Genomic DNA, 27924 nt, shown 5'->3' on the forward strand with positions numbered 1-27924 from the left:
CCGGGTGATGCTCAACACAAACAGTATGCAAATTATATGCATGCTGTTTGTGTTGAGCATTGTGGTAAAAGGGGGAGGAATTGTGCCTGGCACCTGTGCACACGAATTCAGTGACAGTCGTAGCTCTTGTGTGCAGGCCAAGTAGAATGCAGGGCTGTGATCATCAGAGCTCCGAACAAGAGGCAAGCAGCAGTAAGGGCAAAAAAAAAAGCCTAGTTGCAGCTGAACCCACTTTGCTATGACAGAAGTTTGGCAGTCTTTTTTTTTTTTTTGTTCCACAGTGATTTTGGGCACAGTTGTTGTGCGTGTTTTGTGTGCATAGTGAGCAGATTTTTTTAATTCAATCAAACGGCATCCTCTTTTTTCCTGACCAAAAATCTGGCAACCCTAACAGTGATGGATATGCTGACTTGAGAAAAAAAAAAAAAAAAAGGGGGGGGGGGGGGAATAGGGATAGAGGAAAACCTGAAGGGTATGATCAAACAAGAAGGATAAAAAAAGGTGCTAAAATGTCACTAACATAAAATCATTCAGCCTCACTAAAATAAAAATGATGTACCTCCATTAAAGAAAAGGCTTTAAAACTCTACCCGTGCAAATCCCCCTAAACTGCCAAAAAGAAAAGATCACCGATTTTATAGTCAAACCAGTACTGCACCCAATTTCAACAGGTATTTCAGGGGGGGGGGAAGGAGGAGAAGGAACTGTTTTGAGAATCCCTTGATACTTGTTCACTTTCTTCTTACCTTCTCAGTACAGTCAATGTCACATGTTATCCCTTGAAGAACTAAGTCCAGTTCTGGGCGATATCGGGCTTTGTAGTCAATAAACTGCATCTCTCCTTTGTCTGGCCATGTTGATGGAACATTCTGGTTTGTCTCCCATGGAGCCTGAAATGGTGGATAAATGAATATAAATAATACAGGAGTCATCTAAACAATTTATTTTCCACAGAAAGGATGATAGATGTGTGGAATAGTCTCCCGGTAGAGGTGGTAGAATCAAGAACTGTGTCTGGATTCAAGAAAGTGTGGGACAGGCATGTGGGATCTCAGTACACTGACGAAAGTGCGCAGGATATTGGCGCGATGACATCTGTGCACAGGACAAGTGCACGACACCGGTTCCGCTTACCATTAGTGTTCTGAGGGGGGTGGGGGGTCCCCCCAGTACACTTAGAATTGGTCGCACTCCCTTTGGGGGTGTTGGGAGGGGGTACCCCCCCCCCACCCAGTACACTGAAAACTTCTGTTCTCTCGCTGTTCAGGAGTTTTCAGTGTAGTGGGGGGTTCCCCCCACCCCCCACCCCTCAGAACACTAATGGTAAGGTGTAAAAGTGGCAGAACCGGCGGTGTGCATTCATCCTGTCCAACGCGCTTTTGACATGCCAGCGGGATCTCTTAGGGAGAGGAGGATGCTGTGCATGGGCTGACTGGATGGGTCATTTGCCCATTATCACCACTCTCTTATCTTCGACTACAGACTACAAAGCCTTCAGGAGAGACATTAAAACCATACTCTTCAAAAAACACATAAAACCTATCCAGCACAACCAATCCCAACCCAATATCCAACATTCTATTTACCCTTAGATCTCTCTAATACTCTTTTATCTACCAAACGTTATCTAAAACCCATAATTTCACCCTATTCTTATCTCCTAAAGACCTCCACTTCTCTTTGGTAACTCTTTACCCAACATATATTACCTTAAAAATTCTATGTCATCGCTTATTCTATTCCTTCAAATTTTGAATGTAATTTTTGTTTTAGTTTGAAAGTAATCCGCCTTGAACCGCAAGGTAATGGCGGAATAGAACTTACTAATGTAATGTAATGTAATTATCTGCCATCATGTTTTTATGTTTCTAAAGGTTGGAAAAAAAGAAGCCAAACTTCTATATATAGTAACTATGGAAAAACAGAAGAGTAGAGGCAGAGCAAGCAGATTCCAGCATAAAGGTTATATTTTAAAAAGACCCGACACAGATTCTTCAAACTTTCAGAAAATTAAAAAAACAAACAAACAAGAGGGCATTCGGAAAAGTTGAAAGGGGACAGATTCAAAACGAATGCTAGGAAGTTCTTCTTTACCCAACGTGTGGTGGACACCTGAAATGCGCTTCCAGAGGACGTTATAGGGCAGCGTACGGTACTGGGGTTTAAGAAAGGATTGGACAATTTCCTGCTGGAAAAGGGGATAGAGGGGTATAGATAGAGGATTACTGCACAGGTCCTGGACCTGGTGGGCCGCCGCGTGAGCGGACTGCTGGGCAAGATGGACCTCAGGTCTGACCCAGCGGAGGCATTTCTTATGTTCTTATGTTATCTGCATTTTGGTGCAGATGTGTCTGCTTCAGGAATCAACATTTCACTGTAAACAGGCATAGAGGCATACAGTATTTATACAGATGAACTACAGAAACGAGTGCCTGAATAAATTCATGTAAACCGTTCTGAGCTCCCCTGGGAGAACGGTATAGAAAATTGAATGAATAAATAAATAAATAAAAGAACAAGCTGCATCCAAAATAGTGATTCATGAAAGATTATTATACACATCCAGGAGGGGAGGGGGAGGGTTAGGGTGGGGGGAGGGCTTTAATTGATGTATATTAATTGTTGAAGCAGAATGCAATATATTATATTACTTGATTGTTCAACTGTTTGCACTATGTATTTGATTTAAAAATGAATAAAAAATTTATTTAAAAAAAAAATTGTGAGGGCCGGATTCTCCAAACTCACTGGTAAAATCCGGCAGGTCAATGTAGTGGCCGCAGTGGGAGCGATTTTTCTGTTACTGGCGATGCTATTTGTGTGGAAAATCAGCGGTAAAGTGAGGGAGGAACTGGGCCTGGCACTTGCTCAGAAGAGTAATTGCTAGGCACAGCTCCTCTCTCCTGTCAAGGCTGCTCTTGCTGCCCCAATCAACTGAGGGCCAGATTCTCAAAATTTTAACGCGGTCGTTAAACTGGTTCCAGACCGTTTAGCCTGCATGCATTTTCATGGCAGATTATCAAAAACGACATCGCGGTTTTTAGTGAGCTTTCTAGCAGTCTCTAACACTGCCATGCAAATGAGCTCTTGGATACTGAAACGAGCACTCTGATGGATTCTTAAAAATCACCGAGTCATTCTCCAAGACTGGCGTCAGCTTTTGGCGACAAAAGTCGGTGACTGGCCCAGGGGTGCTGGTACAGTGACAGCACTGTTAAGAGTGCATCTTCTGGCGTTTGTTTTTGACTGTGGCTAATGAAAAAAATAAAAAATTAGATGAAGAATCATCAATTTGTAACCTGAACCAGCAATTCTCCAATGTAACGCAACCTCCTGGAAATGTCCAGCTCTCTTCCAATGTAATCCGCTTTGAACCGCAAGGTACAAGCGGAATAGAAATCACTAATGTAATGTAATAAATTGTTTTCTATTTTTTTTTTTTTTTAGTGGGAGTAGTAAAAGCTCGCTTCTTGAGCAAATGTATTATAGCCCCCCTCGGCAGCGGGAGAGATACACCAAGGAGGAGCCTAAGACTCTGGTCAGCAGGGAAATTTTGTCAGTGCTACCTTCTGATTGGCTGATTTTTGCTGTGAGTGGTTGATAATCATTCTGAAAACTAACTAGATTCACTATTTTTGATGCAGCTTTTTCTTGTTCCTGCAGTTCATCTGTATGAATACTATACATATCTATGACTGTCTACAGTGAATTGTTGACTCCTGAGACAGGTGCTTCTGTGCTGAGCCTTTTTTTTTTTTTTTAAATAAAACCCTTGTGGTAGAATTTGTCTGGTCCACCTGTAGTCTTCTGTTTTTCTGGAGATAAACGGTCACAGATCAGGGAGAAGCCTGGTATGTCTGATAATAAAAAAATAATATAGATATGTACATACACATCATAGGGAAAAATAAACGATCCAGATATATTCAAACATTTGTCATTTAATTAAAGACGACATTGCAGAGATGGATATGCCCGAAGGAAAGTTTAAAGATTTTAAATGGCCATGCTTTACAGCGTCTTAAATAGAAGCCAAGCGAGTGAGATCCTTATGCTGCAAGTAGGATCATATTTGTAACTTTCAATCATGAACATAGAAACATCCAGTCTGCCCATCCACAGTAATCATTATCTCTTCCTCTCTCTAAGATCCCACATGATTATTCCCGACTTTCTTAAAATCAGTCTCTGTCTCCACCACCTCTTCCAGACATTTTCCACCCTCTCTGTAAAAAAGTATTTCCTTAGATTACTCCTGAGCCTATCGTCTCTTAACTTCATCCAATGCCCTCTCATTCCAGAGATTCCTTTCAAATGAAAGAGATATGACTCATGCACATTTACGCCACGTGGGTATTTAAATGTCTCTATCATAGCTCCCCTCCTGCCTTTCTTCCAAAGTATACAGATTGAGATCTTTAAGTAAGTCTGTCCTGATACGCCTTATGACGAAGACCATGCACCATTTTAGTAGCATTCCTCTGGACCGACTCCATCCTTTTTATATTTTTTTGAAGGTGCGGCCTCCAGAATTGTACTCAATATTCTAAATGAGGCCTCACCAGAGTCTTATTCAAGGGCATCAATACCTCCTTTTTCCTACTGGACACTCATATCTTCCCTTTTCAATTTACAACTTGAAATTTCATAACAGCGGTGCTACTGAATTCGGGTTAATAGCACTTCCCACCTCATTCTCCACCTTGATGTATTCATCTACTCTCTCCACAGCAACAATGTTTGTCTCGAGTTCTGAAGACATTCTCACCAGCCAGTTTAAGGTCTGGGTTACCTGTCAGAACAGAAAAGAAATGAGTTTGTGTTTAGCTTTTTTTTTTTTTTTTTTTTTACAGTGCATACAAGTGGATGAAATCAGTGACACTGCACTAAGTTAAAATCCATGCTATTATATAGGCTGGACACAAAATAGAACCCAAAAATGTATAGGGAGGAAAAATATATAACTACTGCCAAACCTCCCCAACCCCAAGAAAACCAACTGACAAGGGGGAGAGACAAGAAGAAACCTCAATCTAAATTAATCAGCAAATTGCACATAGTGTGAAACAGGAGAACCCTCAGTAACACAGCCACCCACTAAGGGAAAGGCTGTCACCGGCTGACACTCAGAAAGAGTGTAAACTGTGAAACATCCCCGGGTTCTTCCTGTGAGTGAGAATAAATCAAGTGCACCCCCAAAAAGGGCTACGTGTGAAAAAAGATTCTAGAAATCAAAAAAACACACTATGAGGTTAAGAAATTCTTGTCTCTACTCCTTGCCAGGGGGGCCAAACAAGGAAGGAAAGTGTCCAAATCTGTCCAAATCAGAACCAAGCCAGTCAATAAATGGAAGTACTTAGCTTCTCTAAACAGTAGAACAGCCAGCCGATGTGAGACATCATCCGTCCAACGGGACTCCGTTTCGGGGGTGCACACCCCCTTCCTCAGGAACAACTGGACTGTAATGAGACTGGTGATTCCTCCGGCGTGGCTTGGAAAGTAAGGCAGAAAATGGCCCTTAGTGGGTGGCTGTGTTACTGAGGGTCCTCCTGTTTCACACTATGTGCAATTTGCTGATTAATTTAGATTGAGGTTTCTTCTTGTCTCTCCCCCTTGTCAGTTGGTTTTCTTGGGGTTGGGGAGGTTTGGCAGTAATTATATAGGCTGGGGCAGCAGAACCATATACTTTTATAGATAAAAGCCTGCATGAGTCAAGCAGAAGGATGAATGTGGACATCAAGTAGCAAAATGCAGGACAACTGGGAAGATTCAATGAGCCTCAAACTCTTTATCTGCCTCTTGTTTTCCATATTTTTTTCTTAACGGCACTTACGTTTAGAGCAGAGGAAATAGAGAGTCCAACAATTCCAGCATTCAGCGTCGATTTGCCTAGCACAGCAAAAAGGGCTGAGAAAAACACGGTGCAATTTCCAACTAACTCCAGGCGAATTGCAAGCCACCTGTAGAAGAAAGAATACGGTAGATTTAATTTTCAAGGCTGTGCAGCTGATGTTATGGGAGAAGGGGGTAAGTAAGTTCCAAGAGGACTTCTCTAGGTAAATGTTTAATCATGGAAAATGACCTTTGGAAATTGCCCTCTCTCCACATTCTCTATGAGAAGAAGAACAGATGCAGTTTGCAGCATGCATGCAGTTCCTCATGGGGCACAGGGGTGGCACTAGAGGAAAGGTTAAGCTAAGAAGAATGAAGCGCACGTGGGGATTTTGTTCCAAAATCCCTGTGTTTGCCGTACCCTGTGCAATCTGCCCTTGGAAATCAAGAGGGAGCTTCCCTTCGAAAGACATTACATTCACAGGACCTGCAGGGAACGTGAAATTTGGCTTCCAAGTATCAGACATAAAATGAAAGAGGAATGTATAACTTTTGAAGTTAAAATTATCAGGCACTTTGGAAGTGATAAGGGCTTAACAAAGATTTGAGCTTTTTTTATTTTTTTTTTTAAGAAGTGTTTATTGAAACTCAGGAGCAATACAACAACCAAGGAAAAGCTCATAATAATAGGAAAACAAAATGCAAACAAAAGCCAAAATAAGACTCTCAAGTTAACAAGAGCTAACGGTTATGGATAACAAACTTCCAATATTTATACAAAGATTTTGTACCATGAGGAAGAACCCCAATCCACCCGGAACTACAAAATTTCAGAAATAGAGATAACAGTACACCAACATACAAGGTACGAAGTAGAGACTGACACAGGGGAAAAATTTGTCCCTGTCCCCATGAGCTCATCCCTCTCCCCGTCCTGTCCCTGCGAGCTCAGTACCCGTCCTGTCCTCACAAACCATCTGATCCCATCCACACAAGCCTTGAATAGTTTTATACTGAACTGATTTTATTAAAGTTTAAAAGAAACAATATTCTGTACAATTGTCATTTTATAAATCAAAGTTCTGGCTGCTGAACTAGAGAAAGAGATGTTCAGCTGGTAGTGCTTTGTTTATACATTCTTATCAACACAACTAATATACTACTTTATCCTAAAGCAAAAAAAAGAAAAGAAATAGAATTTTTTTTCTACCTTTGTTGTCTGGTTTCTGCTTTCCTCATCTTCTCCTCATTCAATTCCTTCCATCGACTGTCTGCCTTCTCTCTGCCTCTTCCATTTGTTCTGTTACTATGCTTTTCCCACCCCCACCCCCACCCCCCTCATTGGTCAGGCATCTCTGTCTTCTTCCCTTCCAGCATCTTCTCCCCACTCTCTATTCCCATTTCCCTTCAGTGTCTTCTCCACACTCTCTGTTCCCCATTTCCCTTCCAGCGTCTTCTCCCCACTCTCTGTTCCCCATTTCGCTTCAGTGTCTGTTCCTTTCCACCCCCTTCAGCACCCCTCACACAGTCCATACACCTCCCGCCCTTCCCCTTACCTTCGTGGCACATTTTAATTTAATTTATTCAAACAGCCCGAAACTGAAGTCGTGTGCATCTGCGAAAGCTTCTCCTCTGACGGAACTGGAAGTTGCGTCAGAGGAGAAGCTTCCACAGACGCAAACGACTTTAGATGATGTGTTATCAAATGGGAAAATACTTGATTTTTCACAACTGCAACAATCATTTGGTATTGCAAAGTCTCAAGCATATAAGTGGTTGCAGCTGAAGCAGGCCATTCAGAAGGGGTTCTCTGACAGGCGAAATCTAAAGAATCAGTATAGCTTGCCGGGCCTATGCTTCCAGACAGGTTTGCTAGGGCATCAGGCTGTCAAGTGGTATAAATTAATATCGGAATATTTGAATAAAAAAAACCGAAAACTAGTTTAAAGTATATTTGGAGCATTGAGATAAAGCAGCAGATTTCTGCTACTCAATGGCCATGGATTTGGACTTGGAGAATGAGATGTACAGTATCAGCATCTATGAGACAAACTTGGTTTTTTCTGTTACATAGAGTTTTTTGGACCCCAGTTCGTTTGCAGAAGTTAGACAGTTCAAAGTCTAATAGATGCTGGCATTGTCATCTTGAAGTAGGGACACTGGATCATTTGTTGTTCTATTGTCCTTTGATACTCATCTTTTGGAAATTAATATGGGGATAAATCAATTTGATTTTGGAGCCTTCAATTCCGTTATCGTATGAGGTGGTTATTTGTGGTACATTGTTGTCACCTAAACCTCCTTTAGACAAGTATAAAAGTAGATTATTTTCCATCATGACTGGGATAGCCATGCAAATGGTTACCAAAAACTGGAAAAATTGGGATCGACTTAATGTCTCCTTTTGGTGGGACTCTTTATGTTTATGCTACAAATATGAGAAAATGAATTCAGAAATGTTGTGTAATAATAAGTTATTTAAATTAACATGGAGTCCATTGACAAATTTTGTTAATGATGATTAGCTGGTTTATTCTCCTGATTTCTTATTTGATTTACACATCCAGGGAGGGTGGATGGGTATTATATTTTGATGTTTTCATTGATCAATAAGTTCAATATGATTTTCATTATGTGTCTGAAATAATGCATTTAGTTTTTGTTCTTGTATTGGGGTAGAAGGGAGGGGGGGAAAGTTTTTGAAGTATTTCTATGACATGTAAATGCAATTTTGAAATTAATTATATGTAAATGTATATTTTAATGCATTGTTTTTGAATGAAAAATTAATAAAGAATTTTAAACAATATTAAATATCTCAAAAGCAAATGACATTACTACCTGCAAGGTGAACTGGCTTGCCTGACGGACAACACACCTTCTTACCACTTCTCTTGCTCCAACCATTTCCCACGAAAATATGACCATGTGGAAACTTTTTCAAAGAGCCCTCATAATTTTGTTTTATTTGAGCGTTATATATGGGATTTTCATGAGAAGTATAAAGAAATGTGTTGCCACTTCTTGTAGACTGAGAACTATTATAACAATAAAACAAAAATAATCTCTTGGCCAGTAAAACCAAAAGCTTCTCTCCAGCACCAATGGCACACCTCTGTTGTAGTGAATCTTCTTTTATTTCTTATCAAAAATACATAAACATTTCAACATCTAACTATGGTAAGACCCTAAGGGGGAAATTGTCAACATGGGCTACTGTTAAAATGAGTTATTTTACCACTAGTCATATTATATTATGTTTATACAATGAAACCCTGTGCTAAAATAACACAACTTGTGGTGAAATAACCCATATAAATGGTAGCCCGTGTTGATAACTTCCCCCTAACAGAGACCGTCTAGAAGGCATCTATTCATTTGTTACTCGGTTACTTTCCAATGACACTTAACCCTACCTGTTGGAGACAATCCAGGTGTAGACACTTTTCTGATTGATGTCAATAGTTTTCTCGTTGTACTGAAGGAATCTCTCCTGGTGACCATAGGCACGAATCACAGACAATCCAGAGACTGTCTCTCCAAAGTGTGAATAGATTGGGGATCTGGTCACAGAATCCAGACGTCTCAGTTGACGGGAAGTAGCAACATAAAAACGCTAGAAATTACAGTGGAATATTTTGTCAGAAAGGTGATCATCCTACTGAAAGCTACTACAGGTCAAAAGTTCAGTTAGTTTACTCATCAAAAAATGTTTTTCTGCTGTTATCTGATCATTTCCATGTATGATTTGTAACAATGCAAATGCCTTGCACGTCATACTCTGTGTTGTCCCTGTTTTCATATTTCTACCAATGTCTCTGGCCATGGACCGCAAGAAGAACTAACAAATTGATTTTGGAAGAGATCAGACTAGATATGTCACTCGAAACCCATATGATATAGTTACAGCTATTTTATTTTGGTCACACTGTAAGAAGAGAGAGAGACCATTGGAGAAGGACATCATGTTTGGGAATATCGAAAGAACTAGACGATGAGGGTGACCTGCAACTAGGTGGCTGGACATATTGACAATTACTATGGGAATGATGCTGGAGATACCAAATGTTCGGTTTCCCCAGACATGCCCTTTTTTTGAGGACTCTGTTGGGAGTCTGGGCAGCTATTTTATTTTACTACTTTTGTGAAGGGAAAACCGGACATAGAGTAAGTAACCCTACCTGAGCAGTGGTCTTCATTGCAAGGCCCGTGGAGACCTTCAGGGTGGCTCTCACACCTATCCAGAGTCCCTACACACACCCTAACCCCCTGCAGTGCTGCTGTAACTCTTCAGGCTGCCAACAGCATGAGTGACCCAGAAGCTTGACCCAGAAGCTTTTCCTCTGCTACTGCTTCCTGTCTCTATATAGGCAGGAAGCAGTAGCAGAGAGAAAGCTTCCAGGTCATTGAACGCAACGTATTTACTTCACTCATGTGGCTGGTGGCCCGAAGAGTTACAGCAGCACCTCAGGAAAGAACAGTGAGCAAGCACTGGATCCCACTGGGGGGGGGGGGGCAGAATAGCATGGGGAGGGTAAGAGATGCTAGACCGTGGGAATGTGGAAGAAAGGGAAGAAAAGATGCCAGACTTCTAGGGAAAGAAAGGGAAGGGACAGTTAGAGATGCCAGACCACACGAGGGGGGAAGGGAAAAAGAGAGATGTCAGACCACTGGATTGGGAATGGGGGGGGGGGGGAAAGAAGAGAGCGATGTCAGACCAGGGAAAGGAAAGAGGAGGGAGGGATTCCAGAGCCAGACTAAGGTAGGGCGAAGTAAGGGAAAGACAGAGATGCCAGACCACAAAGGGGGGGGGGGGGAGAAGGGAAGGAAGAAGGGAAGAGAAATGCCAGCCTGTGGGAAGGAGAGGAGAAAGATCCAATTAAAATTTTTTAAACAGCTGCTGTTCGGGGTGCTTTTTTTAACACTACCGGCACCTCCAGATCTGTCTGAGATTTCAGAGTGTTTCGGAGCATTAAAAACTGGCACTTCATTTTATGCATCACCTGGGCATCGATCAGAGTGCTCATTTTAATATTAATGAGCTCGTTCTAATCTATTTGTATGCCATTATCGGAGGCTGCTACAAACCATGGAAAAGACCGTGATTAGCTATTTTGGGCTGAAATACTTCGATGCTAAATAGGTTAAAACTGGTTTAGCATCGATCGTTAAAGGTTGATATTGGCACCGGTTTGAGAATCTGGGCCTGAGTGTTATTCTATAAATGGTGCTCTGAGTTGGGCCTCACTTAGTGCAGGGATCCATGCCCAATTTTGGTTGTGAGGATTTAAATCAACTGAACTCTGGTGTAAATCCTTGTACCAACATTAGATGTAGATTTCCCATATTCTCTAATACTGTGCACCCCTGATTCACCCATACCCCTCCCGTGATCTTGCCCCTTTCCTGTTGTGCACTGAAAAAAAATATACATACGCATTTTTATAGCACATCACCTACCACAATGAGCATGTAAATTCAAATTGCTCCAATTAGCGCCAATTGATTGTTGGCACCTAGTGATTGGCACAATAGGTTCATTACACAATTAAATTGCACATGCAAATTGGGCTCAAATTAGTGTGCACAGTTTTAAGTGCCATTTATAGAATTCCCTGTAAGATCCTAATATTCAAAAGATCTAGACACTTGGGAAAGATTCTGTAATGTTCAGTCACTTCCGTGGCCGTTACTGTAACGATTTCAAAAAGACGAGTCATTGAGGCGTGGCTTGGAGCGCGCAAAATATGGAAGTGTAATTGCGTTTATATATATAAAATGGAAAGAATTATTGCTTTACAGAAAGGAAATTATACTAATTTTAAAAAGATTTGGGAGCCATTGATTGCATATTCGCATGATTAGACACCTTTTTACATAAAAAATAATATTATGTGGGATTGGGGAGATATAATTTGTATGAGTTGATTGAATTCATTATTATTGTTGGGAGGGGGGTATTTTGGTACTTAAGGCACTATTAGATAAGTTTTACAAGTGATTTGTATGATTATTTGATTTATTATTCTATACTTGTTGAAAGATTTGAAAATGAATAAAGAATTGGAAAAAAAAAAAAAAGACGAGTCATTCTAAACAAAAATAAAAACACGCATGCAAATGAGGTTCACGGAGGTTCACGAAGGGTTGCTAAATTTACGTGTGATAGTGATCGGCACATGCATAGAATATGTCACGAAAAGAGGCTTAAATGTGCGTATGTACTGGGAAAAGCAATGCCGTCATCAGCATCTTTGGGTCTCATTGCATATCTTCTCATCAGGACAACATGGAGCGCGTGAAGATAAGAACCACCATCCATAATGCCATTCGCTATTGTAGCACAAAACACGCGCGGCCCACAAATGCCTATCATTTTTGTAATTTTTTAATGTCAAATTTTATCATGAGCCAGAGCCAGAAACACATGCCTGAGATGCGATTTTCACAGTACCAGCACCTCCGGAGCAGTCTGTGATTTTTGGTCGCAAAAAGCTAGCATCACGCTTGGGGAATCACACGGTGATGATAGAGAATCGCCTGGAGTGCTCCTTTGAATATTGATGAGCCCGTTTTACTACCATTTTAATATTAATGACCTTGATGTACTACATTTGCATGGCAGAGTTGGAGACTGCTAGAAAGTTCAGTAAAGACCGCAGTGAGCCGTAATCAGCTGCTAAAATACATGGATGCTAATCTAGCTGGAACAGGTTTAGTGACCTTCGTTAAGGGCATAGTAAGTTTAGAAAATCTTCCTATTAACTTTGAGACTATGGCACCTAGTCTCAAAAATTATCCTGGGCTTGACACCTAAATTCATGGCCCTTAATACACAAAAGCCCCCCTTTTACTAAGGCCATTAGTGCAGGCCAGCACGGTAACCATACTGTAGCCCTTTAAATCCCTATGGGCTTTGGTGTGGTTGCTGCATGGCACTCGTTAACGCCGCTTAGTAAAAAGTTCCTAAATTTAGGTTCTTAAAAATGGCAGTAATGGTAAATACAGAAACAGCTTAGGGAATCTCCATTCAGAGATTAAAAAAAAAAAAAGTGCTACCGCACCTTAGCTGTCTGTCAGATAGTCCATGTTGCAGTTAGCTATACATAGAGGCAACATTAATTGCTCTCTATTAACTGTTGTGTTAACAGTTAGCATGTGGGGAAAAAGCTCACCATTAACACTAAGTTGCAGTCATTGGCCATTTCTTGACTCAAACTGGTGTTTTCCATGTTAGCAGCTTAACATAGGAATTGGTGCATGATAACATTTAACTTACCGGACTAGCACAAAACCAATCTCTTTTTAGATCTGTAATTCATCATGGATTCATTCATGCTAGGATTCGAGCATGAGCCGATGGCATCTAACTAACATTTAACATACTGTGTTAACTATTGGGAGATGCTAATTCCCACATTAAACAACTAAAGATACCATACAATGTATATTTTTATTATATCAATAGAGTATTAGTGGATCATATCAACTGCCCAGTGAAAAGGGGCCAGTGGTTCTGTTCTATTCATGGCACTTTTATGCCACATTCTGCCATAGAATTAAGTCCCAAAGTGGTGTATATCTTTAACAGGAACACGTTAGCTAAATTACAAAACAGCACAATAAAAAAATAGAACTAATTCAGAACAAAGATCTGCCAAAATAAAATGACTTCAGAATACATTGAAACAGAGCATAAGAATCAATAATTCTAAGCTTAGTTGGGAGAGCGTTCCAAACAGCTTCAGCTTCATAAGAAAAATAATGTTCTAAAGTTTTCTTAAAATGAATAATAATAATAATAATAACTTTATTCTTATATACCGCCAACAATCTTGCGACTTCTAGGCGGTTTACAGTGAGGTGAAACTGTACAGTCAGCGAATTACAGAGTATAACAGTGACCATCTGATATTAACAACATTAATGATAACAACAGTTTATGTACTGCCGGACCGGGAAGTTCCGTGCTATTTACAATGAGTTAGAAAAGTTTCATTAATTGATTGGGACATTCATAGTTTAGAGATTAGAGGTTAACAGTTTGCAAGATCAGATATGGGTGGAATTACGAAGGGGGCTATTGTCCTTGTTCGTCACCTATGTAATTCAAGAACAGGTATGTTTTTAGGTGTCTCCTAAATTCGCTATAGTTGTTTGAGTGTGTGATTAGTTTTCCTAGGTCTTTGCCCCATAAGGCTGCTTGGTACGATAAAAGTTGTTGAGCTTTAAAGGAAGGAAACATTAAATCAAACTTCCAGGACAAACTCTAATGTAGTTTATCAGGAAAGAAATATAAATATAGGACAAGTTAATCAGGAATGGTCCTAGAAAAATTTTTGAAAACAATGCAAGACATCATAAAATGTATTCTCTCTTGAATCAGGAGCCAATGAAGCTCTCTAAGAAGTGGAGTCACATGTTTGAATGTAGATGTTCCAAAAATAAGATGAGTGGCTGTATTCATTACTAACTGCAATCTGTTCCACAAGTTAGCTGTAATTCCAACTTAATCAATAGTCAAGATATGATAGTATGATATATTGAATTAATACAGCAAAATGAGACCAAACAACGATTGCACAAATCTTAGTTGCTTAAGTTTAAAGAAACATTTCTTGACTATGTTGTTCACTTGTGGTTGATATGTCAACATAGAATCTAACAAAAACCCCAACACTTTGGAAATATGCTTAATTGCTAGCTTATCTGTTGTATTGAGAATAATACTGTTAGGAAAAGAGTGGTTGAGAATACCCTGAAATTTTCCAAAAGCTATTACATTTTCAACTGATTTAAAGATTAAGAGTAGGCAGAAATACACTTTACAAGACTAATGCTGTGTGAATCCAAATTCAATTACATGGTACAAGCCCAGAATAACCTACCTGGACAAAATAGTAAAGAATAGCCAGAGGAACAATGACAACAGCAAAGATGGGAGTAGCTATGCAGATCATAGCTAAGGTGCTGATGACATTCAGAATGCAGGTCACCCAACTGCGGAATGTCATGGGAATGGTCTCATCAATTGTAAAGATGTCCTGTCAAAGCAAACCAAAAAAGGGAGAGTAGAGAGTAAGATAGGCAGAGTATCTAGTGTACTGTAGAGCAATGTCATCCTACAATTTTGGTGGTTAAATTTCCAACAGACAAAGAACTAGATTCAATATATGGCACCCAAATTTGGGCGCAGAGAATTGGGGCTCACATTATTCTATAAATGGCACTCTGGGATGAGTGTAGAGTATAGCATTGAGTTCCACAACTAAAATAAGGTGCTAGGACTTATGCCTGCTAAAACTAGGTGTAATTTCTGGTGCACAAGTTGGGCGTACATCCTCCCAAATCTATAACATTGCTCATAACTTTTGAGCAGGCCCATCACCCATCCATGCCTCTTCCATGGCCATGCATCCTTTTGGGTTGTGTACAAGAGAATGTAGGCCCAGCTCTTTACAGAATTATACAAAGGCATTTGTGCCAATTAATGCCAATAACTGATTGTTAAATGAAAGTTTTTAGCCCTGCTCACCAAAATATTCTTTCAATGTTTTTCAACTATTCCAGTTTCACATAATACGTAACAACAAGCAAGACTAACAGCAAATATTGTAATACTAATAAGCAATCCTCTGTAGTGGACTAGTAGAGAAAAACGACACGTGCCACCTCTCATATCATCATTGGTCCTCTTATTTGGTACATAAAATTCTCTTTGATTTCACAAGACATAATTTTCAATTAACTCTTTTCCTTTTTCTTTTATATAATATTTCACACTCAAAAAGCCACTTAACTTCTGATTAAAATTCTCCGGATCCACTGCCAATACCCTAGTTTATAAAATAGTTGACCCTCTAATCTAATCTAATCTAATCTAATCTTCATTTTATATACCGAATCTACTCCCTAAGGAGCTCGACTTGGTCTACAGTTAGTTAAAAAATGAAACATAACAAGTAAAAACTGTGGGATAAAAACAGAAATTGGTTTGATTAGATGGATGGAAAAAGTTAGAAAAAAGTATGTTGAATTGCTTATAATTACTAAACAACAACTAAAATCATAACCCTCTGGCTGTATTTGCTGATGCAGGCATCAGAAAATACTTCCAGTCCAGTTTTACTCTGTAAGAGTTGCTGTGTTGAAATTTCACATAGGCTCACCTTGGCAAACCTGTTTATGATGCGCCCAGATGGAGTTGTATCAAAGAAATGCATAGGGACATGCAGAATGTTGCGAAGCAACTGTACATGCAGCAACCGTGAGGCTTGGATTGCACCGTCCGCACAAAGAAATGTTCCCAGGAAGACGAATATAGCTAGCAACATAGACATGTCTGTTAGTCCAGTACTATAGTATTTCCAATCTTTCCTAGTTAATACAGACAGAACTACCTACACAGACCTTAAACCAAAAGGCAAGGCCTTGACTGAATTTTAGCCATGTGTCCCCCACCTTCAATTAACTTTCAGGTCTTTAGCGTCCCCTTCATTAGCTTTTGTTAATTAAACTCAACAAAAGTGATCATTCCAACACTACCTCTCCCACAATAATCCTGTAAAATGCATATTTGGACATTTCTATACTGTATATACTCAAATATAGACCTAGGTTTTGGGCCAAAAAATGGCCCAAGAATGGGGGGGTCTTGGTTTCTATTTGCGTATTCCCCCTCTCAGACCCATCGCAAGCCTCTCCCTGGGCCTACCTTAAGCCCTGCAGGTCCAGTGGTAAGCCAGGGTAAGAGTGATCTCCTATGCGCCTACCCCATACAGTCTCACTACTGAAAATGACTGATTCGAGTTGCTATGTTTATTTACTGCCTTTTCATAAAGAGATTTTCCCTATGTGTCCCTGCAGGCTCAAAATCTAACTGTAGTACCTGGGGCAAGGGAGGGATTAAGGCCCAGATGCACAAAACTCCGACACTAGGGTTACCAGACATCCGGGAAACCTGAACATGCCCTCTTTTTAGAGGACTGTCTAGGTTCCAAAACCCAGCAGGTCCAGGTTTTGGAAATCCACAAGCTCTGGCTGCTTCTGGAGAGCCTTCAATAAGCATACACGGATGACATCATATGCATCAGCGCATGCTGGAATTACGCCAGATGTGACCAGAGGTCAGAAAAAAAAAGAATGCGGCTTTTGGGGGCAGGGCTAGAGGCAGAGTAGGGTGGGGCTAGAGGCAGAATGGGGAGGGTTGGAGGCAAAATGGGGCTTGGGCAGAATAGGGTGTGGCCATGCGTCCGGGCTTCTACTTCGTCATAGATGGTAACCCTTTCCGACCCCATGGTAAAAAACATACTGTGGTGAGAGCCATTTTTCTTTTACTAGAGATGCTCAGCACAATAGCATGCAAATTATATGCAAATTATATGGAGAATCACCGGTAAAAGGGGGGTGGAACTGTACCTGGCGCTTGCTCAGAAGAGCGATTGCTAGCACAGCTCCTCTACCTGCCGGCCCTGTCAATAAAAAGCAGTCGGTTCAGCTAATCAGGGATTTCTCTGCCCCGATCAGCTGAATCAGTTGGCAGGACAACCCAAAAATGCAGTCCGAGACAATGACAACTGTGGCAAATAGATAAAGGAATAACTCCCATTGTTTTGGCACAGTGGCTTAGTATGAGGGGGTGGAAGGGGCGGTCCACTCCAGATGCTGTCCTGGGGGGGGGCGCCGTCACCCCTCCTCCTCTCTGTTCCCCCTGCTCCTCCCTCTGCCATGCACACCTTCACTTCCCCCCCCCCACTGTACCTTTAACTCTTCACCGGCATGAGCAGCAACTCCAACCTGCTGTTCGCGCCATCGTCGGCTCTCTCGCTGACCTCACTTCCAGGTCCCATGCCTAGGAAGTGATGTCAGAGGGAAAGCCAACCTGACATGGGCAGCAAGTTGGTGATGCTACTCCTGCCAGTGAAATTAAAGGGGTAGGGGGAAGGGGCATGTGCAGTAGGGGAAGCAGGGAAGAAGAGGATGAGGAAGAGGAACCTCTCACCCTCGCTATGCCACTGCATAGGCTTGATTAAAAAGAACTTCCAAGCACCTAGAAGTTGCCGCTACATTTTACACATTTTGCACACCAAAAAGACGCTCTTTTTGGCACAATGAGCGTTAGCAGTAAATTTGAGAGACTGAGATCATAATCCACATGCCCTGGCTTAAGAGTAGGGATCATTCCTCACATGGTATGAGCAACACTAACAAAAAAAAAAAAAAAGCCAAAAAAAGAGCACAGATGACTAAAGTGGCAATAGTAATCTGACAAAAATGATATTTATTAATTTGCTGCTGATGCATTCCAAGCATCTTTGGCGTCACTTATATTGCACCTTTTTTAATGCTGTTATTTATACCATTTGACCAAATTTTATTTATATATGTAAATTCAAATGGTGTTGGACTCCTGACACAGGCAGACACGCTGAAACACATGGCCCATGTCGGGTCCTAGTTTAGAATGTAATGTACATGTTGAACTTTTAATAAATATCGTTTCTGTCATATTACTATTGCATGGTGGCTTCTGCCATTTTGGTCGGCTCTGCTCCTTTTTTATGCAGAAATCGTCCCCAAGACAAACCAGTCACCAACTAACACATCTAATATAATAAAACGCTAGGCCGCACATGCGCACTCCCTTTGCGTGCGTCCGTTTTCCGTGAGCTGTAGGCACTGCTGTATTGGTCTTGGATAAATCCTGAGATCGGACAACTGACAGTGTTAATGTATTTCACCGCCGCCGCCGCAATTGTTCCCTGTAAGAACACACTCCCCCCCCCCCCCCCCCGACGACCCTACCCGGCACAACTGAAACCCCCGTTGACCCTCCCGCCGCTACAAGGCTGACAAACCCGGCAGGAGCAGGCACACTAAACGCTCTTCTACTGGCCTAATTTCCTCTCGAGTGGCAGTCCTCCATCCAGTCCACCGAAGGCCTCTTCTATCTGCAAAAGCCTACTGAGGATCGTGGCTGGCTGTAGTGAACCTCGCTGGCCGCTCTGCACCTCAGTAGCATGTTCCTTCTGACGCACCAGATCGCGTCAGAGGGAACGTGCTACCGAGGTGCTTAGCGCCTGCGAGGTTCGTTACAGCCAGCCACGATCCTCAGTAGCCTTTTTTGATTGTAGATTGCTCTCTCTCTCTCTTTATTTGGGGAAGACCAGGAAGAGCAGGTAAAGGGTCGGGTACTCGGCACTGGGCTGTAACCCAGGGTGGGCCCGAGGGACGGGTTGAGAGCGGCTGCTCTCGCGCTATAGTTTGTGTGACCCCACTCCTCCCGTGAAGCGCTATAGGGGGAGAGCCAGGCCGGGAGGAGAAGGCCCAGGGATCTGGGTGATAGGAGGAGAGAAAGTGGAGGGTGGTGTGGGCACCCGGGTGCAGGCACTGCAAAAACCCAGGCAGAGGGTGCAGTTACTGCTGCATCGCGATAGCGGGCTCGAGTGAAGCGGCAAAGATGATCGCTGGGAGCAGTACTGCTGAAGGAACTGAGAAGAGGGAAAGGGCCACTTCCAGTTGCAGCAAGTCGACTTTCTTTTTACAGCTGATACTACTGCTGCTCTGTCACTGAACTTGAAATGTTGTAAAAGGCTGACACTGGATGTTGGAAAGGGGAAACAGAGACAAAGGGAGCCATGTTGGATGAGGGGGAAGGGATACTAGGGATTGACAAATAAATTGGTGATAGATGAGGGAAGAAATATATAGAGAAAGATGGGGTGATTCTTGATGGAGGGCAAGACAGAGACTGCAGCATGCTGGATGGGATAGCAGACAGAGAGAGAGAGAGAGAGAGAGAAGATGGAATGATGCTGGATGGGGAGAAAAAGGTGGAAATAGGGAAAGTAAAAGGGGAAATGGGAGCCTGAATATAGGTAAGTAAAAGGAAGGGAGAGGGGTTACTGCTGGACAGGGGGAGCAGGGAAGGGGTACTACTGGAGAGGGGGGAGGTAAAAAGAAGGGAGAAGGGCTACTGCTGGACAGGGGGAGCAGGGAAGGGGTACTGCTGGACATGGGACAGAAAGAAAGAAATGCCTCAGCGCCCCATTGTGCTAAAAGTCTACACATCTATTCTAGCACCCGTTAATGTAACGGGCTTAAAGACTAGTGTAACTTATAAAGTACTATAAGTTACGTGCTTTGCTTGGCGCACTTAGGTGCGCCCATTTACACCTGTGAGTTTATGCTAATATTCTATAATGGCATCTTGGTACACAGATGCCATTATAGAATTGGTGTTCTGCACGTAGCATCTAACTGGAGGTGCCAAGTTATAGAATTGCCTCTTTGTAAAATTTCAATAAAAATCTTCATCTATGACTATCATACATGATAAATTTCAAGAGATGTATTTATTGATAAATGTTTATTATATATATTTGCTATAAGATGAAAAATGAATAAAGAATTTATAAAGAATTGTCTCTTTCGAAGCCAAGATTCCAAAAATACTTAGCAGCTAAATTTACATACCTATCATTGATGTCATCAATTTAAAATGTTTGGGATTGCCAAGCATAATACATATTCCCCCCCTCCTCCATTCAGACACAATGAAGGAGCTTCCTCATTATTAGGGGTGCTCTGTACCCACTGGCACCCACATAGCTGGCTGCTATGCCTAAATTAGGCACCTACAACTGGAGACTGGCACTGAGGACCATATTCTATGTATGACACCCAAAAAATCAGCACCGTGCTTAGCGTAATTTTATAAAAGGCTACCGACCCTAGGGTTACCTGATTTTCCTAAATGCCTGTGCCTAAGCTATGCACAGATCAGGTTTATTCTAGAACAGTGAACCTCACTTTTAGAATAGTCACAACCCACCCATGCTCCTCCCCTGGCCATGCCTCTTTTTGAGATATGCCCCCTAAAAGTGATGCACACAACTTGATAGAATACGCCAACCAAGTTATGTGCGTAACTTCTAAATGATACCAATTAGCATCAATGGCCAATGGCCAATTATCAGCGCTTGTTAAACAAGTAAGTTGCATATGCAAATTAGCTGTGTGCACCAATTTGTGCATGTAACTTATGACGCCATACAAGTATATAGCATTTGGGGGTGCCTAACGTCATTCCCCCAACCTAGCCTTGGTCTTGTCCAATTTTGGGGAACCTAGTAAAAATTTGCACCTAAATTCTGACATTTCGGTAAAGAAAATGTTCACGTTGCCAGTTCAAAGTGCCTTTGCTCCTTAAGTTAAGCACCTAGATCTTTTGAATATCATCCTCAGAAATGCTACACATATTTCAGGCCTAGATTTTGGATATGAGTTTTTAAACACAGCGCTTGATTAGAACATCCCCAGATCCGGAGATCTGTGGTAATCCTATAGCTTCCAGGAAACACTTCCAGTCTTACCTTGTGCTACCCCAAGAGCTCCAAATACTCCCACCCTCATGTCCCGCTGGGATGCTGAGGTACCGTTCGGATAATCTACTGAATCTTTTGTCCATTCACTCAGCCACACATTCTGTCCCACAAAAGCTGCATTTTGGCCAACAAAGTTTGCACAAATCCAGAATGAATAGCACCATCCCACTGCACGCAGATAGTTCAGGTATAGTGAAAATTTCACCTGCAAAAGAACAAGAATGCTTCATGTATACTTCTGACCTGATGCATAGTCACATGTTTCTTTGTTTATTTATATCCCGCTCTTACCCAGGGCGGGTTATAAACTTATGTACAAAACTATAACATTACATCAAACATTACATACACCATCAACAATACAAAACCTCTCATACAAATCTCCCATAACACAAGACGTTAAAACCCTAAAATACACAGGTGACCACCACTTTATTATCTTCTCCTTTTCATTAATAACATAGTCTCAAACCTTATCTTTTGTCTGGCAAAAAAGGTGCCGCTTAAACAGTTTTTTTTACAGTTTTCTATATTCTGCTGCCGTGGAATATACTCAGGAAGCTTGTACTTACTCTCAAAACATTTGGCCTAAGACCCTTCGGTGCCTTTTTTTCTGCTCTTCAATAATGCTCTATATTTTTCTTAACCCTGTGATTTCTCTCTTTGCACACTCATATTTTTCTCTTTCCAAGAATTGCCAGCACTGGATACGCAGCCCACAAACGGGCTCAGATTTAGGCACATAAGCTGCTGTTGAGGGGGCCGGGTTTTGAAAACCGTCCGGACCCCCGGTCATGTCTGGGGAAATCCGGACGTCTAGTAACCCTGTTCTAGACAGAAGAACACCTTACCTTGGAGTACAGACCGACAAACAGATAAGACAAAGGAGGTGTCTTTTCAACCGATGCTAAAGACCTCCGTGTTTATCATCGGTTGAAAAGACACCTCCCTTGCCTTTTCTGTTTGTCGGTGTAACCCTATTCTAGAGCCATAACTGGTGTTTTAATGTCTGGGGCAGGAAAACATATTTATTTATTTATTTGTTCATTTTTATAGCCCGTCCTCTCCAGAAGCTCAGAACAAGTTACAATAAAATAAAAATTAGGTACTTGGAAGTTCCCTAACTGTCCCGAAGGCTCACAATCTAGCTAAAGTACCTGAGAAAACAATTATTAAATAGTAAAGATATAATAATTCAAATAATAAAAATAAAATCCATTAAACATATTCAGATAGGAAAGATAGAGAGAGAGACAAGATATGTACATCCCATCAAGTATTCAGTGAGTAAATAAAATTAAAATTAAAAATTAGAATTAAAAAATAAAATATAGAAAATAAAGTAAATATGTGGGCCCCTCCTTCCTCCACTTATTTCTTTTTATTTCTCAACTCCTATTCTGATTTTTAGTCCTGTTTCCCCTCTCTCCTTCCCTTTTTGGATAAGAACATAAGAACAGCCATAGTGGGTCAGACCAATGGTCCATCTAGCCCAGGATCCTGTTTTCATTAGTGGCCAATTCACAAGTACCTGGCAGCAGGTTCAGTGTTAGAGGTAGGCAAACAGGGCTATTGCCCTAGGTCTTCCTGTTACAGGGAGATCCAAACCTGCCTGAAGTTGAAAGAAGGACAGTCTGCAAGCAAGCTTTGGGGCCCCCTCCCTAGTGTTTGCTCTGGATCTCATTATGTCTAGCACTGGCCCTGCATGGCAGGGCAAATAGTAGCAGCTACCGATCCCAGGGCTAACAGTGGCTTCCCCCGTGTTTATCTCACACTAGTGACTTCCATCTTCCTTCCTTCCTGGTTCTGCATGTGTTGCCTCTGCAAACATCTCACCTCTGCTTCCCTACAGGTCCTGTTCGCCTTAACAGAGTGCAGATCGACTGGAATAAGAACCTTCTGGACTGTAACACAACGCCTGAACCAAGGCTCACGTGATATTGGGTTTTTCTTGAAAGAATTCCATTAGAAATTCCTGGTAGTATCTATAGTACTATTCCAAAAGCTACAGGCTATCATTTCATCCAAGGGCCTTCATGGTTGATTAACCTTCTCATGCCAATAATATAAATATTGAATTTATTTCAGTGATATGCAAAAAAGAAAGAAAAAGAAGTGGTTGCTACATTGTATGCAGTGTTGATAAGTAATCATTCAAATCAGCTGTTATGAACGTCTGTTATTTAGTCTCTAATCACCCCACCCGAACATGGCACTCAATCTTAGAGACTAAATAACAGAGGTTCATACACTCGGGTTTTTCCCGTGGTCTGAAAATCAGAAACCTCTGAGCACTGAATAACAGCTGATTTGAATGATTACTTATCAACATTGCATACAATGTAGCAACCACTTCTTTTTTGCATATTAGCATAATATAGAAGTGGGTTTGGGAGTGTGTTGTTTCTTCCCTGTCTTTTGGGGGGAACTTATTTCAGTGGCCATATGGCAAAGAGGGACACAAAAGGGTTAAAGTCTCCAAGTACTGGTTCTTCTTTCACTGAAGTTAGAAATGAAATGAGTTTTCTACCTTTCCTGTTTCCATGGTCTCCTTTTCAATCAGGCGCTGTCCCTTCAGCAGCTTCTGCGGATCTTCACCTTTCTCCTTTGACTCAATCTGTCCCGTTGTTAGAGCTGCCTTTAAAGATTTGGCTCTGCTGCTGAGCCTATAACAAAATCAGAACCTGTACATTAGAAAGCTTTGCAGGAAAACGTGCTGGAATGTATGACCCGAGGCAATACCAACTTTGAGTAAAGAAGCAGAATAAAGGAGAATAACTCACAACAGAAGCAAGTAAGACAGCAAAGACGAGACTGTGTTCAAACCTGGATCTGTGTTCTCTTAGGAGAAAACTATTCTCCCTTTTCAGCGATCTGGCTACCGCATCATTCGGAAGTTCTTCTATACTGTGTTCTGTTGGCTCTTCATCCTCTTCCTCATCTCCAGCTCCAACTGAAATGAGGGTGTGAGGCACAAAGGCATTACTGAGTACAAACACTGGTCACAGAGAATGAGAAAGACCCAAATGGAAGCCAAGCCACAGAAGATGCTGCTACTAATTGCAGCCCGTATTTCAAATGTGTTGTTTTAAGCAAGTCCAGTTTCACTATTCTCAGATCTCCATTTTGTTTCATTCTTGGGATAGTTTTCCATATGGTTGTGTAGTAAGTTGGGGGAGGGGGGGACCGCACGTCTTGGCGGGGGTGCTGACACCTCTCCGCCCCCTCACACCATGCTCGTGCCCTTCCTTCCCTGCTCCTTACCTCTTCAAAATCTTCACCAACGCAAGCAAATACTCTAGCCTGTTGCTCTCGCCGGTCTGGCTCCCTCTGATATCACTTCTGGGTCGTGGGATCAGGAAGTGACATCATAGGGAAAACCAGCATGAGCAGCAGGCCGGAGAAGCTGCTCATGCTGGGGAAGTTATAAAGAGGTATGGGGGTGGTGTGGTGTGGTAGGGAGTGGTGGCGAGGACACAGGGGGTGTGGCGAGGAGGCCGTGGGGGAACCCCACTACCCTGTGCACCTCCTACCCTCACTATGCTACTGTTTCCGTGTTCAAATATCTTCTGTGTAACTGTGTTCCTCTTTTTATTTTTAATCTGATACATGACAGGCTACTTAGGTTGGTAAAAAGTGATGCATGTGCATATCTTCCTGTCTGAACTTCGCCCTTTTCAAATGCAGCTTAAAAGGTACAGGTTGTTTCACATTTAGAAGAGACTTTTTCAGAGTTGTGACTAGGAAAGAAAAGCAGACAAGAATACAGCATTTCAACTTTGTCCTACTTTTGCTTTACAACCTGGGACAAAATCTGTGGGTTTAAAAGTAGCTATAGATTTCCCCCAAAACAAACAATTTAAACATTTCTCCCTTCAGTGTCAGATTATTTTACGGGGTAATATATAGCCTGTGGTGGTAAGTGGCTTGCAAGTTTCTTCTAGCTTCAGGCTAACCTAACCCTGGATATTCAATTCCAGGGCATTCATGGCTCTCAGTATTAAATATCCGGGAACCATATACAGTATACTCGAATATAAACCTATCTGAATATTAACCAAAATAATATTTCCTTCCCCTTTTTTAAGAGAAAAATGTTAACTTGAATATTCAAGTACCAGGGCAGAAGCGATCCCTCCACTCCCTAAGGTGCTAAGGTGTCCTGTCTGCTGGCTATGCAGCTATGCAGCCCCCCCCCCCCCCCGGGTCCCCGGTCCCAGTCCTTACTGCCCTCGTGGTCCAATGGTGCAGGGAGCAAAAGTAACCAACTGATCTCTCCCTCCCTCCCCCTCCTTGCAGTGACCTTCATGCCGTCTCTGCAACCACTCAAACAGCTTGCCCCGTCCCCTCCTGGTCCCCCACAGGTCTATTTTACATCCTCGGTGGGTCCAGCTGTGAGCCAGGGCAGGAGCAATCCTTCTACACTTAAGCCCATGCATTCGCCATAATAAGAAACGGCTGCCACGAGTTCTCACAGTAACCTCAAGAGACTGCTTTTTGTTTGGCCCAAAAATCTCCGTTATATTCAAGTATATGCGGGTATGTCCACTGAGCCAGAAGTTGACTAGGCACTGACTAGTGCCTGATTAACCGGCAAGTAAAGTTAGGACAATTGATTTGTTGTTCTAACTTTATATACTTAGCCAATTAGCAGACTGAATATCACCGCTAACCGGCTAAGCTAGTACTCCATCTTAACTCCACCCCCTAGCCCACCTCTAACCTAGCCAGTTAGGTGATAGCCAGTTAGCGGTGATATTCAGTGGCAAAATTCAGTTAAGCACCGCTGAATATTGGCATCCAGCTAGCCTCTCCTGCCTAGTCAAATCCTTGTGAACATCGACCCCTTAGTGTTTATAACATCATAGGTCATTACTAAGGAGATGCAAATATCTCTGGGGTCCAATTGGTGATTGCAAGGCCTTATTGCAGCATTGTAACTATCTACCTGTAGCCTCTTCTCCCTTCTTGTGCTCTTTCTGTTTTGCATACGTATTTAGAAACTCTGCAAATGCTCCCTTGCTTTCCAGCAACGTTCTATAAGATCCAGTTTCAGAGACAGCTCCGTTCACCAGTACGACGATCTCATCTGTGTGCTGGAGAAAGCTGACTCCATGCGTCACCAGGATTCGAGTCTACAGTGCAAACAGAGGGTACAATGACTCAGCAAATCTCAGTCAAATTTTATGTGCCATGAATTTATGGAATCTTTACAAGGCGCCACTCCAGTACTACAGTCGGACAGCAGAAAGTTGAGGTAGAAGGTTGATATGGACAATCAAAACTCCAGAATTATCAGTGACCAGGACATTTAGGCCAGGTGTCCTTGGGGCCATCAGATCAATTCTTTCAGAAGGCTAATGTTTTTAGTGATGGAGAGTTGGCGTAATGGTTACAGCTATAGCCTCAGCACCCTGAGGCTGTGGGTTCAAACCATGTGCTGCTCCTTGTGACCCTCGGCAAGTCACTTAGGCCCAAATTCTGTAACCGGCGCCTAATGTTAGGCACTTATTATGGAGGCGCCCAACTAGATAGGTGCCTATCTAAATTGAATAATAAGCTCAATTAAGCTTTGTAATGAGCAATAACTGAAACTTAGGCGCCTATCAAGAAAGAGCGAAGGGCATAGAGAAAGTGGATAAGGACAGATTCTTCGAACTGCGAGGGACCACGAGCACCAGGGGTCACTCGGAGAAATTGAAAGGGGACAGGTTTAGAACCAATGCTAGGAAGTTCTTTTTTACCCAGAGGGTGGTGGACGCATGGAATGCTCTTCCGGAGGTTGTAGTAGGCGAGAGCACAGTAAAGGGGTTTAAGGAAGGTTTGGATAGGTACCTAAAGGATAAAGGGATTGAGGAATACAGATAGAAGCAGAAGTAGGTTATAGAAGTAGAGGTAGATTGTAAAGGTCAAAAATTCACTTCATAGGTCAAGGACCTGGTGGGCCGCCGCGGGAGCGGGCCGCTGGGCGAGATGGACCTACGGTCTGACCCAGTGGAGGCAACTTCTTATGTTCTTATGTTCTTAACAAGAAGTCTCTAAAAATTTAGGCGGCCTTCAGAAAAAATAGGCACTATGCATGTTAGGCGTGGGTGTGGCTACGTATTAGGCGCCTTGTTATAGAATCGCTGCTCTTAAGCGTGCTTATGCGCTCGCATGGGCACCTAACTTTTAGCTGTGCCTAGAGGTGGCCTAAAATAGGTTCTGCTTAGCGCGATTCACTAAACAGCAGCCAATTGTACTTGAATGGTGCCTCTATCAGCGCCTAACTTTTCCCCTTAATTCTCCACTGCCCCAGGTACATTAGATAGATTGCGAGCCCACCAGGACAGAGAGGGAAAATGCTTGAAGTATCTGTATGTATTACAGTTATTGCTACTGATAGCTATCCGTGTTATATTTACTAACTGGAAAGATTTTACCATTGTCTCCCACAATGAATGGTGGAACACGGTATGCCTTTATGCCAAATACGAAAGAATTGCAGCCGAGAGACGCGGATTCCTTAACAGATTTGAAAAAATGTGGGCGCCAATTCCCTCTCATTTAAATTCCCGTTAATGTGCTGTGTTCTGCTGCTGCTCCAGGCGGTTTCAACCATGTCTCTGGCTCTGTTACTGTTTAGTTCTTAGCTTTCCTATTTCTGCTCTGCCATTTTGCTGTTTATGACTCATGCTCTCTGCCCTATTTGATATGTCAATCCTTG

At 42.1% G+C, this 27924-nt stretch overlaps 1 protein-coding gene across 1 annotated transcript in view; it reads right to left on the reverse strand.

Moving 5' to 3' along the window:
• Window positions 1–27924, reverse strand: part of ABCC2 (ATP binding cassette subfamily C member 2) — a 133853-nt gene that overhangs the window by 8277 nt on the left and 97652 nt on the right. Inside the window, exons 19-28 of the mRNA XM_033943489.1 lie at window positions 26167–26353; window positions 24045–24171; window positions 23749–23884; window positions 21207–21423; window positions 16002–16156; window positions 14721–14876; window positions 9249–9448; window positions 5834–5960; window positions 4691–4792; window positions 747–890 (exon numbers count right to left, since the gene is read on the reverse strand). Of these exons, the coding sequence (XP_033799380.1) occupies window positions 747–890; window positions 4691–4792; window positions 5834–5960; window positions 9249–9448; window positions 14721–14876; window positions 16002–16156; window positions 21207–21423; window positions 23749–23884; window positions 24045–24171; window positions 26167–26353 (1551 nt within the window). The remainder of the gene's footprint in view (window positions 1–746; window positions 891–4690; window positions 4793–5833; window positions 5961–9248; window positions 9449–14720; window positions 14877–16001; window positions 16157–21206; window positions 21424–23748; window positions 23885–24044; window positions 24172–26166; window positions 26354–27924) is intronic.

Source organism: Geotrypetes seraphini, chromosome 4, assembly GCF_902459505.1.
Source record: "Geotrypetes seraphini chromosome 4, aGeoSer1.1, whole genome shotgun sequence".
Classification (NCBI taxonomy): domain Eukaryota; kingdom Metazoa; phylum Chordata; class Amphibia; order Gymnophiona; family Dermophiidae; genus Geotrypetes; species Geotrypetes seraphini.